General features: G+C 42.0%; 1 protein-coding gene across 1 annotated transcript in view; it reads left to right on the top strand.

Annotated features, from left to right (window-relative positions):
• The first annotated feature begins 14,371 nt into the window (after positions 1-14,371).
• slc7a10a (solute carrier family 7 member 10a) overlaps positions 14,372-14,641 on the top strand; it is a 48,691-nt gene continuing 48,421 nt past the window's right edge. Inside the window, exon 1 of the mRNA XM_034201270.1 lies at positions 14,372-14,555. Coding sequence (XP_034057161.1) covers positions 14,450-14,555 — 106 coding nt within the window. The 5' untranslated portion in view covers positions 14,372-14,449. The remainder of the gene's footprint in view (positions 14,556-14,641) is intronic.

Here is a 14,641-nt window from a genome sequence, read left to right as displayed (position 1 = left end):
GCGGCGCAGACGGACCCGGTGGAAACTGGGGGTTAGGGTTGTCTGCCATGAGAAGGGTGTGTTTGTGTGTGTGTGTGTGTGTGTGTGTGTGTGTGCGTGTGTGTGTGCGTATGCGTGTGTGTGTGTGCGTGTGTGTTCTGACACTGAAAAGCCAAGGGGCTTTATTGAAATCTAGGCAGTCAACATTGAACAAATATACTAAAGTGCCTGTCTTTGTAGAAGACAGTGCAAAACCCTTTTTCTTTTGGATTATTCGTTTTCTCCTGTTTTAAGTTAGAGTAGGTAAGAAGCCTGTATATTTATTTTTCTCCTTCATTAGGTAAGATTTTGTGTTAAAGGTTAGTTTGTTTTATGGTTTTGCTACTCCCGTTTTGTTAAATTTGTAATCAGACTTTCAGCATGTTTTTTTTGTTGTGAAAGTATATTTTTGTTGGATTCTGATTTGGTAAATTAAATTTACCAAACGACATTCTCTGTCTCGGCGTCCTTTGTCTTGAGAGTGGGAAAAGTGGGGAGAGAGCAAACTTTGTGCTGGGCCTAGGTTCCCCTAGGCCTGGGCGTAACATAATTGGGGGCTTGTTCATCCGGTCTTTCCGTTTTTTTTCGTCGTGTCGGGTAAGCCTCGCTATGTTTTTTCTTCTTGTACATTTTTGTATCTCTGGTTGACGGTTTTTTTTCTTCTCTATTTTGAAAATTAACATGGCTTTTTGGGGAAGGCTGGCTATTACCGTCAGGGGCGCCGTAAGGGGGTGAAAAGTTAGGACGATTCTAAGGGCCCGTGACTGACAGGGGCCCAAACTATTTTATAACATTAAGAAAAAAATGTTTAAGTAACCAATGTGATATCTTTTCATGGGGCCCAAAATCCCTGGCGGCGCCCCTGATTACCGTGCGTTTTGCAGAAATGATATTGTGGCTCCCTTGACGGGTTTAGCAAGTCCTAAAGTCCCTTTCCAGTGGTCGTCGTTATGTCAGTTGGCTTTCGAGGCCGCCAAGGCGGTCCTCTGTAGTGCCCCGGCACTTGCTGCTCCAAACTTCACCCGCCTTTTTAAGCTGGAGGTAGACGCGAGTGCGCTAGGTGCGGGCGCAGTACTCCTGCAGCAGGAGGATGAGCGGGACATTGATCATCCGGTCTGTTTTTTTCTTCTTTTGAAGAAGTTCAAGAAACACCAGCTTCATTACAGCACCATCGAAAAAGAGGCCCTGGCTTTACTTTTGGCGTTACAGCACTTCGAGGTGTAGGGTCGAGTTCTGTGCCAACTGTGATTTTCTCAGATCACAATCCTCTCGTGTTTCCGTCTCGGATGCAGCATGGCCGTATCTACAATTGAGGCCCCTCCTCGACTCCCCTCCTCGACTCCCCTCCTCGACTCCTATCCTCGAGACTTAGTACCGCCCACAGGAGATGCGAGCGGAGGAGCCGAGGAGGGGAACCGAGGAGAGAGGAGGGGAAGCAGCAGGCGGTTAGAGAAATGAGAACTCCTCTCCTCTGAGCGGTCATTTTAAAGAGACGTCCATTAATGATGACAGGAGGCACAGCAGCCCTCTGTCTGATAGACAGATGTGTTCATGACCACTTATATATTTATTTGATTCATTCACAGTGCGGTATAATGAGACAATAACAGGCTACAGATGCGGACACACACACACACACATATATATATATATATATGTATATATTTATATAAATATATACAATTTCAGAATCAAACAGACCTCTCTGGTCGCTACAATGAGGAAAATAAATTACGGGCCAAAAGTTTTATTTACAAGTATTAAAAGTAAGCAGAGGACACCAAACCAACTGAGACCTGTCTGTCCGCTGCATCTACACACACACACTGTAGGCCTACCACACACACCTACACATAATCAGGCTACAGCCGTTGTGTATTTTATTATGTGAAGCACTGAATGGTTTTAGAAAAATATCGACTCTTTGTTTGTAGATATCTACTAAACTAAAGCAAATAAAGAGAGTAGGCCTATTATACTGAGTGATATATATTATACACACTGCTCTGCTTTCTGCACGGACCTCACAGCTGTTCTCACTGTAAACATCGCGTCGCGATGAAAGCAGTTTCTAAAATAATATCCAGGGGATGCATGCAGAGCTGTCATTGGCTGAGATAAGTCCGGCCGTGCGTCACGACTCTTTGAAACATCTCTGTTTCCGGAAATGCATCCGCGAAGGAGCCGTGGAGGACCGTGGAGGACCCATCAGTGTATCCTCAGTTAGAGCTCCTCCAGAGAGCCTCCTCGATGCTCGATGCTTGGTTCTCGAAGTGCATTTAGAGAAATGAGATGTCCTTCAACATGGCGCGCTAAAATTCATTTCCGGGTCACTACCGGAGGACCAAGGAGTCGAGGAGGGGGATTTGATCTCCTTAGTTACAATGTTGTCCATTTTAGACAAAGGCTTATTATGGAGTCAGATTTGGGTCAATATTCTAGCGTGCAAAACAAGCTACTCACGAGCGGAACATGTGCTTTTACACGCGCATTAAATGACCCTTGCGCGCAGATTAAACCCCCGCGAGCGGCTATGTGCTCGCTCGCGAGAGAGACAGCCCTCTTGCTCCCTCGCGGGAGTGTCAGCCTCACTCGCTCGCGGAGTCTGTCTACGCGCGCGTGAAAAGTTTCTGGCACTTTGGGGCGGAGCCACTGTATGGAGTCAGATTTGGGTCAATATTCTATCAAATGAATTGAGATATATATATATATATATATATATATATATATATTAGCTGTACACTTTACGAATATAATAGTTTTGTATGGACACATTTACCATTCAATCTCGTCCAACTGATCTTGCAGCTGTCACTCCTCGGCTCTTGGTAGTTCAGGCATTTATCAAACCTGGCAACTCCGGGCTTCCTGGCAGCTGTCAATCAAAGTCCAGTGGCTCCGCCCCAAAATGCCAGAAACTTTTCATGCGCGCATAGACAGACTCCGCGAGCGAGTGAGGGGTTTAATCTGCACGCGAGAGTCATTTTATGCGCGTGTAAAAGCACATTTTCCGCTCGTGAGTAGCTTGTTTTGTGCCCTAGAATATTGACCCAAATCTGACTCCATACTCTGGACTTTGATTGACAGCTGCAAGGAAGCCCGGAGTTGCCAGGTTTGATAAATGCCTGAACTACCAAGAGCCGAGGAGTGACAGCTGCAAGATCAGTTGGACGAGATTGAATGGTAAAGTTGTCCATAAAAAACTATTATATTCGTAAAGTGTACAGCTAATATATATATACATATATATATACATATATATATATATATACATACATATATATACATATATATCTTAATGAATTTTATATAAAACAATATATTTTTGAGTGGGCTGTATCTGTCGAAAACTGCTGTCTGCTGTATGCACCTCCCTTACGAAATGAACTATAAATGAATTATAATATTACTATAGTATACTATAAGAGTTGTATAGTGTCCTTTAGTAAGTTTGTATTTTTCACCAGCTATAGTATTACTATAGTTTTTTCTGTAGTGCCATTTTATTAGCTATAGTAGCCCTATAATATTTCAATAGTAATACTATGTATCTAGATCTTTGTAGTATTCCTATATTATTTTAAATAGTATAACTATAGTATAATATATAGTATTTCTGTAGTTGTTTTTTGAACACAAGAACACTCCTATAGTAATAGTATGATGTTGTCATAATGAATGCATATTATTACTATATATATTATTGTAAAAGTATTGCACTCCTAGAATTAATGTGTAATTTTTTTTATATCAAATTAATTTATATATATATATATATATATATATTAGCTGTACAATTTACGAATATAATAGTTTTTTATGGACAACTTTACCATTCAATCTCGTCCAACTGATCTTGCAGCTGTCACTCCTCGGCTCTTGGTAGTTCAGGCATTTATCAAACCTGGCAACTCCGGGCTTCCTTGCAGCTGTCAATCAAAGTCCAGTGGCTACGCCCCAAAGTGCCAGACATTTTTCACGCGCGCGTAGACAGACTCCGCGAGCGAGTGAGGCTGACACTCCCGCGAGGGAGCAAGAGAGCTGTCTCTACTTATTATATTTACAGCCCTAATAACATTCATTTTCTGGGCTCAATATGTGTCTTGGCTGTTTTCGTTGTGATCGCTAAATTCACCTTGTTCAAACACTGACCCAGATCGCTGGATCGCTAGAAACACCGCTGTCATCAGGCTGGCAAGGTAGTGATGTGTCGGTCGCGAACGAGCCGGCTCAAAGAGCCGGCTCTTTTAAGTGAACGACGGGAGCCGGCTCGCACCCGCGAACGAGACGTTTTTTGTTGTTGTTGTTGTTGTTGTTGTTGTTGTTGTTAAGTAATACAAGACAGAATGATATGATGATCTCCGTATGCGCTCAGAACAGTCTCATAATACACACATGCACACAGAAGGATTCACACGTGTATTTCATGATCCACACTTGTGTTTTTCAATGCACACACAAATGTGTTCCGTTTCATATAGGCCTACATGTAAATAAAATCCAAATACAGAAAAAAGTTTTACATGTGTATTTTTGATCCTCACATATTTGTTTTCCGTTTAAAACCGCTGCACCTGCAAACACAACCCGCTTTCTGTGCACGGATCGCTGTGCATTCGTGTGTGGGTTTTTTTAGACTCCCCTGACGGTCAGCCGATTCGTACTTGTAATTGTTTCTATCTATAGCCAATCAGATGTCTCCTTCATTCTAAGCCAATCACATGAGCGCGCCCCCACGAGGGTAGATTTATTGCGTTCATGACACGATACGCATTTTGCGTAGTCCGGTCAGCTCGCTAAACAGAGGGCGGAGCTTCAGGTGATTATGCAGAGCTGCGTGCAGGGCCGCCCCTGGCCAACTTGGGGCCCCAAGCGACATTGTGAGATGAGGCCCCCCCCCCCCCCCCAACCGACAGTTGTTTTTGGAAAGTAGGCTACTTTGCAAATATAATTCCTGTTTATTATTATTATTATCAACACAGTTACTTTTGTATACAGTGAGGTAAATGGTAAATGTGCATGTATGTCGTTCAGTATGCGTTTACAGGTGAATACGTCTGCCTTTCCTGCCAAATACTAGCCTCAAAAAGATTAAAATATAATGAATGCAAATAAACTACTTCTACTAATAATAATAATCATAATCAATTCAATAATAAAAATACTATATTATTTTATTATAATATATTTGTAGTATAGTCAAGACAAAACATGCTTATGACATGCTCAAAAACTTAAATCTGTATTCAAACGTAGTTCCCTCTGTCAGCAATGTATCAACAACTACACACACATTTCTATCAGTATTTATCTGTGTTGTGGTTGACATGATGATGACTGTTAGGAGTAAAAGTTTACTTTTTATTCATGTATTTTTTTTTTTTAATGTTTCTTTTATTATCTTTTACTGTTTATAAATGCCTTTGTCTGAATGTCTTTCATTTTTGTAAAGCACCTTGAATTGCCTTGTGTTGAAAGGTGCTATATAAATAAACTTGCCTTGCCTTGCCTTAAGGGGAGAGGCTGAGCATCACCATGAAATGTGCAAATTGACATAAAAGGGGAACAAATTCTCCATGTTTTTTAGGCTGCAAACTTGAACTGTTATGTAAGCCAACTAGACAGACAGTGTATCACTCTTCCTCCTGTACATTAGCAGATAAAAGGCATAACATACTTGAATGAATGTTAAATAAAGAATGCTGGAAATAACTGCATCTCCATTAGCCTGTATGCTCTGCAGAGACTGCCTTCTTCATGTCGTGATTTGCAGCTGATGTTTTAATATGGCAATTTGACTTATACAACATTCGCAAGTTGTACATTTGACTCATACAATAACCCACCTTCGAGTGGTGCTCTAGTTTCTTCATGTTTTTTTTTTTTTTCCCTCTTGCTTGCGCCGGACTGAAACGGTCTTTTCCCCGACATCTCTTCACCTGCACTTGGCCGTATCAAAGCCGTGATTGGTCAGATGTCGATTCATTGCAACGGTGTCGGGTTACAGACGTGCTCCCCTTTTCACCTCTCTCTCGCGGGGGGGTGCGCGGAGAACTGAGCTGAGAACTGCGCACAGCAGCTGAGGCGGGGGCCCCCATGCGCAAGGCGGGGCCCCATGCAGCCTGCGTGATTGGCCTGTAGGGAGGGGCGGCCCTGGCTGCGTGTCTCCGTCAGACTCAGCAGCTGATCTGATCTCTCTCTCGCGTCCGGTTATACTTCACTCGCGTTTATGTCCATATTGATCAGATCCAGCTCTCCTGATCGGCCTTTATAGAGAGCACCGATCAAACTATTAAGAGTGAATATCGGCCGACAATGACCGGCGGGGCTCCCCCACATTGACAGTTCACTGTCTAGCACTGGCTTCGTAGTACACTGATCGATTAGGCTAAGCTAACCTGTAGCTGCTCCCTCCACACTCACAACAACTTCATACAGACATAAATAAAGCTGTATTCGCCACACAGGAAACACACATTTAAAACGGTTTTGCTTGCCGTTTTTGTGTACACAAGCATTCATCAATGGTTAGGAAAGTGGCGCTGTACCTTAATAATATAAAAGATTGTATTTGCGTGCATTTCCTGTTCGGAAAGTGGCAATGTACTGAGAGTGGAGGTGTCCTGACATGAGCGCCTGCAGGCAGGCTCCATGGAACTGTCAGCTCCAGACTGCGCAAAATGCGTACATGAAGCGCTACGTCATGAACGCAAGAAATCTACCCTCGTGGAGGCGCGCTCATGTGATTGGCTTAGAATTGAGGAGACATCTGATTGGCTATAGATAGAAAAAATTACAAGTACGAATTGGCTGACCGTCAGGGGAGTCTCAAAAAACCCACACACGAATGCACAGCGATCCGTGCACAGAAAGCGGGTTGTGTTTGCAGGTGCAGAGGTTTTAAACGGAAGACAAATATGTGAGGATAAAAAATACACATGTAAAACTTTTTTCTGTATTTGGATTTTATTTACATGTATGAAACGGAACACATTTGTGTGTGCATTGAAAAACACAAGTGTGGATCCGGAAATACAAGTTTGAATCCTTTTGCAGATCATGAAATACAAGTGTGAATCCTTCTGTGTGCATGTGTGTATTATGAGACTGTTCTGAGCCCATCTCTCCGCGCTACAGCTGCTCCGTGCATGCATGCAGTGACATGTAATATCCAAGGAATAGAGACTGTTGGATGCTGCTGTTTTGAGCATTGCAATATATTTATTTGCACTATGTTATTTATTTATGATTATCCTTAGGCTTAGCAAAGATTTGATGTCAGCTGTTGCTGTCTTTTTTTCTATAGTTAATACAGAAATAGAGCCCTGCTGTTTTGTCAGGGCCTTTTCTTTAAATATAATTTGAAAATGTCGATACAGTAGCCCCTTTTTTTTAAAATGTCTATGCTTAAGTTTTTATAGGTGTTGCTATCTGTTTTGTGTAGCGTGGTTCTACAAGCAAGTCAGTGCATGCATTGGGTGGTATCAGAGAGTTACAAGGGTCTGTAAATGCAATGAAAACATTTGGCCACAGCAAATCATTTATATTAAACATGACATTTTTACTTTTGAAAACTTCAGTACAAAGGATGTATTGAATAATTTAAGTGATATATGTGTACACATATAAATCATTCATTAGTCAAAACAGGGCTACATTTGATTTAATTATAAAAAGGTATAATATGTGGTAAACTGAAGAGCCGTTTGGGAGCCGAAAGAGCCGGCTCTTCTTGGTGAGCCGAGCCAAATGATCCGGCTCACCAAGAAGATCCGGAATTCCCATCACTAAGGGCTGTTCCATGCTCTGCTCAACCTCCCGGCGGGAGGCTCCCGCCTTCCCCAATGGACTCAGTAGCGCCCCCTGCTGCCGTGGAGCATGTGCCAGCCACGGCGGAATATTACTGCCAAAAGTCACGTGACTTTTGGCAGTAATATTCCGCCGTGAGAAGAAAAAGTTTTAGCCCGCTAAAAAGTGAACCAGCTTCGTAATACCGGAAATCCCAGAAGTTTTCTTGCTAAACGAAAATCCTGCTTCGTAGTATATCCCCCAGGTTAGGTTGCAGGCTAAGAGCTCAACTCAGTGAAAGCACTGCCTGCTGACCAATCAGAGCTCAGTGTGCGAAGTTTAAAGCGATCAAGTCATATTACAGGAGAAAGGAAATACAGAAAAGCTGCCGTCGCAGGAAAGACGGCAGGCAAAAATCACCGACTGTGTGAACGTGAACATTAATAGAATATCACCTCCCATCTTCAGAGCAATCTGACTATTATAACATTAGCGTTAAGAAAGCTTACTTAAATATCTGCCACAACATAAGTAACCGGATCAGAGTAACATTAAGTACAGTCCGCGGCATATCACATCATAATGTATCATATATGTCCTTATCTGAGTCAGCTGAGCCGTATCTGGCCGTGCAACACTCACAGTGTCACATACTGTATGCAGAAGTATTATTTTAAGCAACACATTAAGTTGACGAAACACTCGAGACAAATGTAATTAAAGTCAGATCCACTCGTGTCTTAGACGGGGCAGTGATATCATAAACCTGTTAATGTACGCATTCAAACACTTTTTCTGTTACCAGCTGTATTCACCTTTGCAGGTGCAGCTATGTGGCTTTTATCCTGGATAAAGTGTGAGTCATGGATGTTTAAAGTTTAACTTCTTCATATGTCTAATATTATAGTTGACTTTTCATTCAGGAAGTATGACGCTGCGCTGTCAGTATGCTTCTCCATGTTTGTGATTGGTCGAATGCTCCAAATACCACCCCTTTCATGTGAACGCGCACCTAACTAGATAGGACACGGCTGGCTTGAGCGATCCACTTGATAACCAGCGTCGTAGTACCGTTTAGCGAGAGCGCGTATGTTTTGGATTAGGCCAACCGGCTAACTCAAACATATCCAGGTTAGGTTGAATCAGTTTCGTAGTAAAGGCCCCGGATCTTCATTCAGAAAACAGGCATTTTAAAAGTGATTTTGCCTGCCGTCTGTCTGCAGACTTGTCAAGCATTAATTCATGGTTTTTACTAACCGGTATCAGTATGTTGTTACTTCGGCATCATTTAGAAACGTGTATTACAATTTAATCACGGTAAAATATGTCCATTTTGTTGCTATAGCAACTCCAAGCTGGCACCGCCCCTGCTACAATGTACGGAAAAACAACTAAAGAAAAACTAAATAGTAATAATAATAAAATGTCACCTCTTCAAGGTTGTGTCTTCCTGGTCGAATGTACTTATTGTAAGTCGCTTTGGATAAAAGCGTCAGCTAAATGCAATGTAATGTAATGTAATGTAATGTCTCCACTGATCTGTGTTGTAAATGTGATTTATGTTTGTTTCCAATCGCTTTTTATAGTTAAAATCAGCAAATTTGCCGAGCTCCGCTACAACTACGCGGGTAGCGATGAGAAGTGAGGTAGGAACGAGCTCTTCCTCACGTAAGCCCACAGTAACTTGCTGGAGCGCAGGCACTAATTTAGCGCGGGCACTTATTTTGTGAGCGCGCTCCAGCCAGTTACTATGGGGTAAGGTGAGGCACAGATGAGCTCTGCCTCACCTCAGAATGCGTCACCCCACAGAAACTGGCTGGAAAGCGGGCACTAAGCGCATGCCTGTTACCATCTCACTGTAGGTCACCAATGTAATATTACATTTATCCTCGCCAGTCTCTAAACAACTTATTTCACGTATATATGATATTTAGGCTCGCCGTACAACGGCAATGAAAAAAGCACCAGGGGAGGCAGCCATAACCTCTGCCGCACTGAAGGGGGCGCACGTGAGCCCACAGGTCCTTGTTGCTACTGTTATTCTACACAGAGACGGACGCAAACAACAAACTTTTGAAACTAGAGGAAGATAAGGAGGACTTTTACAAAAAAGTAATAGAGATTGTTGTCCAGAAGGATAGCATGGACTTCATCTTCAAGTCAAGGTAAGACCACAATTGTAATGAAAATTGGATCTTACTAAGAAAGAACAATCCAATATTTAGATTGTGGGTATCCTTTTGTTGAACGGTCTGTTTAAAATGAATCGAAACATCAGACTAAAAAAGCTTTTGAAAATAACCGAATATTTCGATTAAGGTCAGAATATAATATTTGTAAATCTGACTCTGAAAGAGTCAGTGCCTCACCAGCCATGAACCTCACCGCACGTCACTGATACACACTGCTCTGCTTTCTGCATGGACCTCACAGCTGTTCTCTCTTTAAACATTGAGTCGCGATGAAAGCAGTTTCTAAAATAATATCCAGGGGATGCATGCAGAGTTGTCATTGGCTGAGATCAGTCCGGCCGTGCGTCACGACTCTTTGAAACATCTCTGTTCCCGGAAATGCATCCACGAAGGAGCCGTGGAGGACCGTGGAGGACCCATCAGTGTATCCTCGGTTTGAGCTCCTCCAGAGAGCCTCCTCGACGCTCGATCCTCGGTCCTCGAAGTGCATTTAGAGAAATTAGATGTCCTTCAACATGGCGCGCTGAAATTCATTTCCGGGTCACTACCGGAGGACCGAGGAGTCGAGGAGTCGAGGAGGGAGATTTGATGAAATGAGAAAGGGCCCGGACTTGTATCGGAGCAGCGGAAGAGTGATGAGGTATCTAGAGAGCTGAGTCCAGCGGGCTGTTTGTGTTTCTGTTCATCAGGACATCATATGATCAGCAGATCCTGTGTGAACGCACTACGTTAGTCAGTGGACGTCCGACAACATGCACACTAACTTATATTGCAGCTATAGGCTATACTTTGGTTTACATTGCGTGAATAAACTAGCTAGACTCTAGCTAGTTTATTCACGCACTCTCTAGCTGCTAGAGAGTTAAAGTGAATTACATTCAGGGCCGCCCCTCCCTACAGGCCAATCACGCAGGCTGCATGGGGCTCCGCCTTGCGCAGGGGGCCCCGCCCAGAGGGCCTCAGCTGCTGTGCACAGTTCTCCCCCCCCCCCCCCCCCCCCCCCCGCGAGAGTGAGAGGTGACAAGGGGAGCACGTCTGTAACCCGACACCGTTGCAATGAATCGACATCTGACCAATCACGGCTTTGATACGGCCACTATGCAGGTGAAGAGATGTCGTTGAAAAGACAGTTTCAGTCCGGCGCAAGCAAGAGGGGAAAAAAACAAAACATGAAGAAACTATAGAGCATCACTCAAAGGTGGGCTATTGTATGAGTTAAATGTACAACTTGCAAATGTTGTATAAGTCAAATTGCCAATTGCCATATTAAAACATCAGCTGCAATTCACGACATGAAGAAGGCAGTCTCTGCAGAGCATACAGGCTAATGGAGATGCAGTTATTTCCAGCATTCTTTATTTAACATTCATTGAAGTATGTTATGCCTTTTATCTGCTAATGTACAGGAGGAAGAGTGATACACTGTCTGTCTAGTTGGCTTACATAACAGTTAACGTTTACAGCTTAAATAACATGGAGCATTTGTTCCCCTCTTATTCATTTTTATGTCAATTTGCACATTTCATGGTGATGCTCAGCCTCTCCCCTTAACTCCTAACAGTCATCATCATGGTGATGCTCAGCCTCTCTCCTTAACTCCTGCAGTCATCATCATGTCAACCACAACACAGAGAAATACTGATAGAAATGTGTGTGTAGTTGTTGATACATTGCTGACAGAGAGAACTAGAATACAGATTTAAGAAATATCAGTTTTTGAGCACGTCATAAGCATGTTTTGTCTTGACTATATTACAACTATATTATAATAAAATAATATAGTTTTTATATTATTGAATTGATCATTATTATTATTATTATTATTATTATTATTATTATTATTATTAGTAGTAGTAGAAGTAGTTTATTTGCATTAATTATATTTTAATCTTTTTGAGGCTAGTATTTGGCAGGAAATGCAGACGTATTCACCTGTAAACGCATACTGAACGACATACATGCACATTTACCATTTACCTCATTGTATAAAAAAGTAACTGTGTTGATAATAATAATAAACAAGAATTATATTTGCAAAGTAGCCTACTTTGTTTCCAAAAAAATAGTTTTCACTCCTGTCGGTTGGGGGGGGGGGGGCTCATCTCACAATGTCGCTTGGGGCCCCAAGTTGGCCAGGGGCGGCCCTGATTACATTCATCCAATGTCAGAAGGATTACCTTTTAACAAACGTTATAATGGTTTTCTTTCATTTCAATTTGAGTAAAACATTGGAGATATAACATTGTATTGTTTTCTTTTTACACTGACTCAGATATAATGAAAAGACTACGTCAGTCGAAGCTCAGCTTTGGTAAGGAAGAGACAGGAAAGGCAGAGAGAAAGAGAAAGTGATGGAAGTCAGGGAGGAACTGCAGGTACAGTCGGACAGAAGAATGTAGGCTCAATAACCCCATCTATCTATCTATATATCTATACATCTATAACAATAGTCTTCATTTACAATAGGCATAAACGCATAATTGTAAAACAACATACATTAACATACAACATACAACATCTATTGCAGTTATGATGTCATAATAACATACAATTGTATAAAACACAATTTGCTTACATCTTTGTTCTCTTTTGAGAATCAAACAAAACAGATTTAAATTAAAAAAATAATGCAAGCGACAAGTGAGGAGGAGCAAAAAGTGAACAACGAGGGAGAGATTGAACAAAGAGAAAGAGTAGAGGATAGAGAGAGTAATGAACAGGATGAAGACAGAGAGACTAAAGAAGATGGAAGAGAGGCTGCAGGTTATGGAAAGGAGAGAGACATGGAAAATGAATGTTGACAATGTTTTGTGATCATTTTAGCCTCTTCTGCATGTCCAGATCATTAATAGTAACAATCAACTGATTCTTATGCATTACACTTTCAAAAATAATTTATGCTGACATTGTCAGCCCACTGACATGGTTTGAAATCAATATATTATCCAATGTGTGACCCCCCACAGGACTTAAAAAGCACCTAACTAGATCATGAAAATCCCAAAAATCGCGGGGGGTATCCCCCGAACCCCCCTAACATGTTTGGACCTCGGTATTTAGGAAATCCTGGATACGGCCCTGGATTCAGCTTTGAGTGCAATTTATAACTTTAAAAACCTAATGATATCAACAGTGGTGGCTGGTGGAACTTTTTCTAGGTAAGGCTGTGCCACATGCAATCAATTTCAACAAACATCCCGGTATGATTTAATGCAAAATAAACAGGAGTTTTCAGTGTTAATTTACCAGTCTTAAATTGTAATGCCTCCATAAACAATTTAAGCATTTGATACTGAGGACTGTGTACAAAAACTTAAAACAATGGCATTAGCAATACTCGTAAAAATGTATATATATGTATATATAATATATATATACATATAACGGTTTAAAATCGGTGGCGGTCTTCAGGCGCTCCTCCAGCACAGTGTACAGGAAGCAAAATCCACCAATCCCCTGAAAATGCCAGGGTTGACTGAAGAGTCAGTCTCGTCATGCCCACACAAAGCCAACTCAAAAGCCCCACAAAACTTCATTATTTTGGATAAAGTATGCCTGTTTTTTTCCACCTCCTCATTGTGTTTCCTCACCGCAATCCTGTGGCTGTCGCCCAGCTGCGTAGCAGTTGCTTACTTGGGGCGATAAAATAATCGACCCTCCGCAAGTAGTTTTGAGGACGCTGATTGGCTACATTTTATGACACACGTTCATATCTTGAATCAGCAATTGGCTAACCTGCTACAGAGACCCGCCTCCGTGACTGCTCACCCTTCTCCACAAAATGAGAATGAACAGAGGCTCATATAACAGCAGCCCAAAGGGAAAAATCTTTATCAAATTCCTTAGAGGGATGAACAAAACCGGTTTGTTTTGATTGTAAAGTTGGAGAGTTGCAAGTAAATATATGATCTCTGATTTCCTCCTCAAGAGTCAGGTATTAGATCTTTAAACTTGTCACACATTTATGTGTGAATCATTTTCTCAGTATACTGTTCATCCTCCTCCACATCAAAAGACTGAGCAGGGGCTCAATTTACAGCAGAGGGAAACAGGGTCTCCTTAATCCTGCCAACAATGAATCATTTCCAAGGATTTTGAAATGTTTGTAAAAGTGGGGAGTTTGGGCACGTACAAACGAGACTCTATTTATAATTAATAGAAAGCATTTAAAATATTTTTTTGGGTTTTTTTTGTCGAAAGATAAAAAGGTTTCCTTACAGAGCTTGATCGTTTATTTCTTAATTTATCATCGTTTTGCTATCTTCTCACATGGGAACCTCACCCTACCTGGGACAAGGTGGTGGCCTAAGTGGTGACTCATGCGCATGCGCGTTTCCTCCTCCATACATCATATTATAAAGGGCTGCCCGGGGAGCGGAGCTTGGTTCAGTGTACAGTACTGGACCGGACCGAGGCGGGCAGGAAGGAAGCATACTTGCAAAGCGGAGGAGATGGAGGACAAAGAGAAAAGGAAGAAGGATACAAACTCCTTCAAGAGCGACAGAGTCACTTTGAAAAAAGAAATTGGACTTTTGAGCGCTTGTGCTATTATCATCGGTGAGTGCGTGACCGTTTTTGTCTTAAAACATGTGTTTATGCAGATCGGGTGGATACGGTGAATTCATCTACAAGGAGAGAAATGG

This window comes from Gymnodraco acuticeps, unplaced genomic scaffold, assembly GCF_902827175.1.
Source record: "Gymnodraco acuticeps unplaced genomic scaffold, fGymAcu1.1, whole genome shotgun sequence".
NCBI lineage: Eukaryota > Metazoa > Chordata > Actinopteri > Perciformes > Bathydraconidae > Gymnodraco > Gymnodraco acuticeps.
The sequence above is the reverse complement of the archived record's forward strand: the minus strand, read 5'-3'. Positions and strand labels throughout refer to the sequence as shown.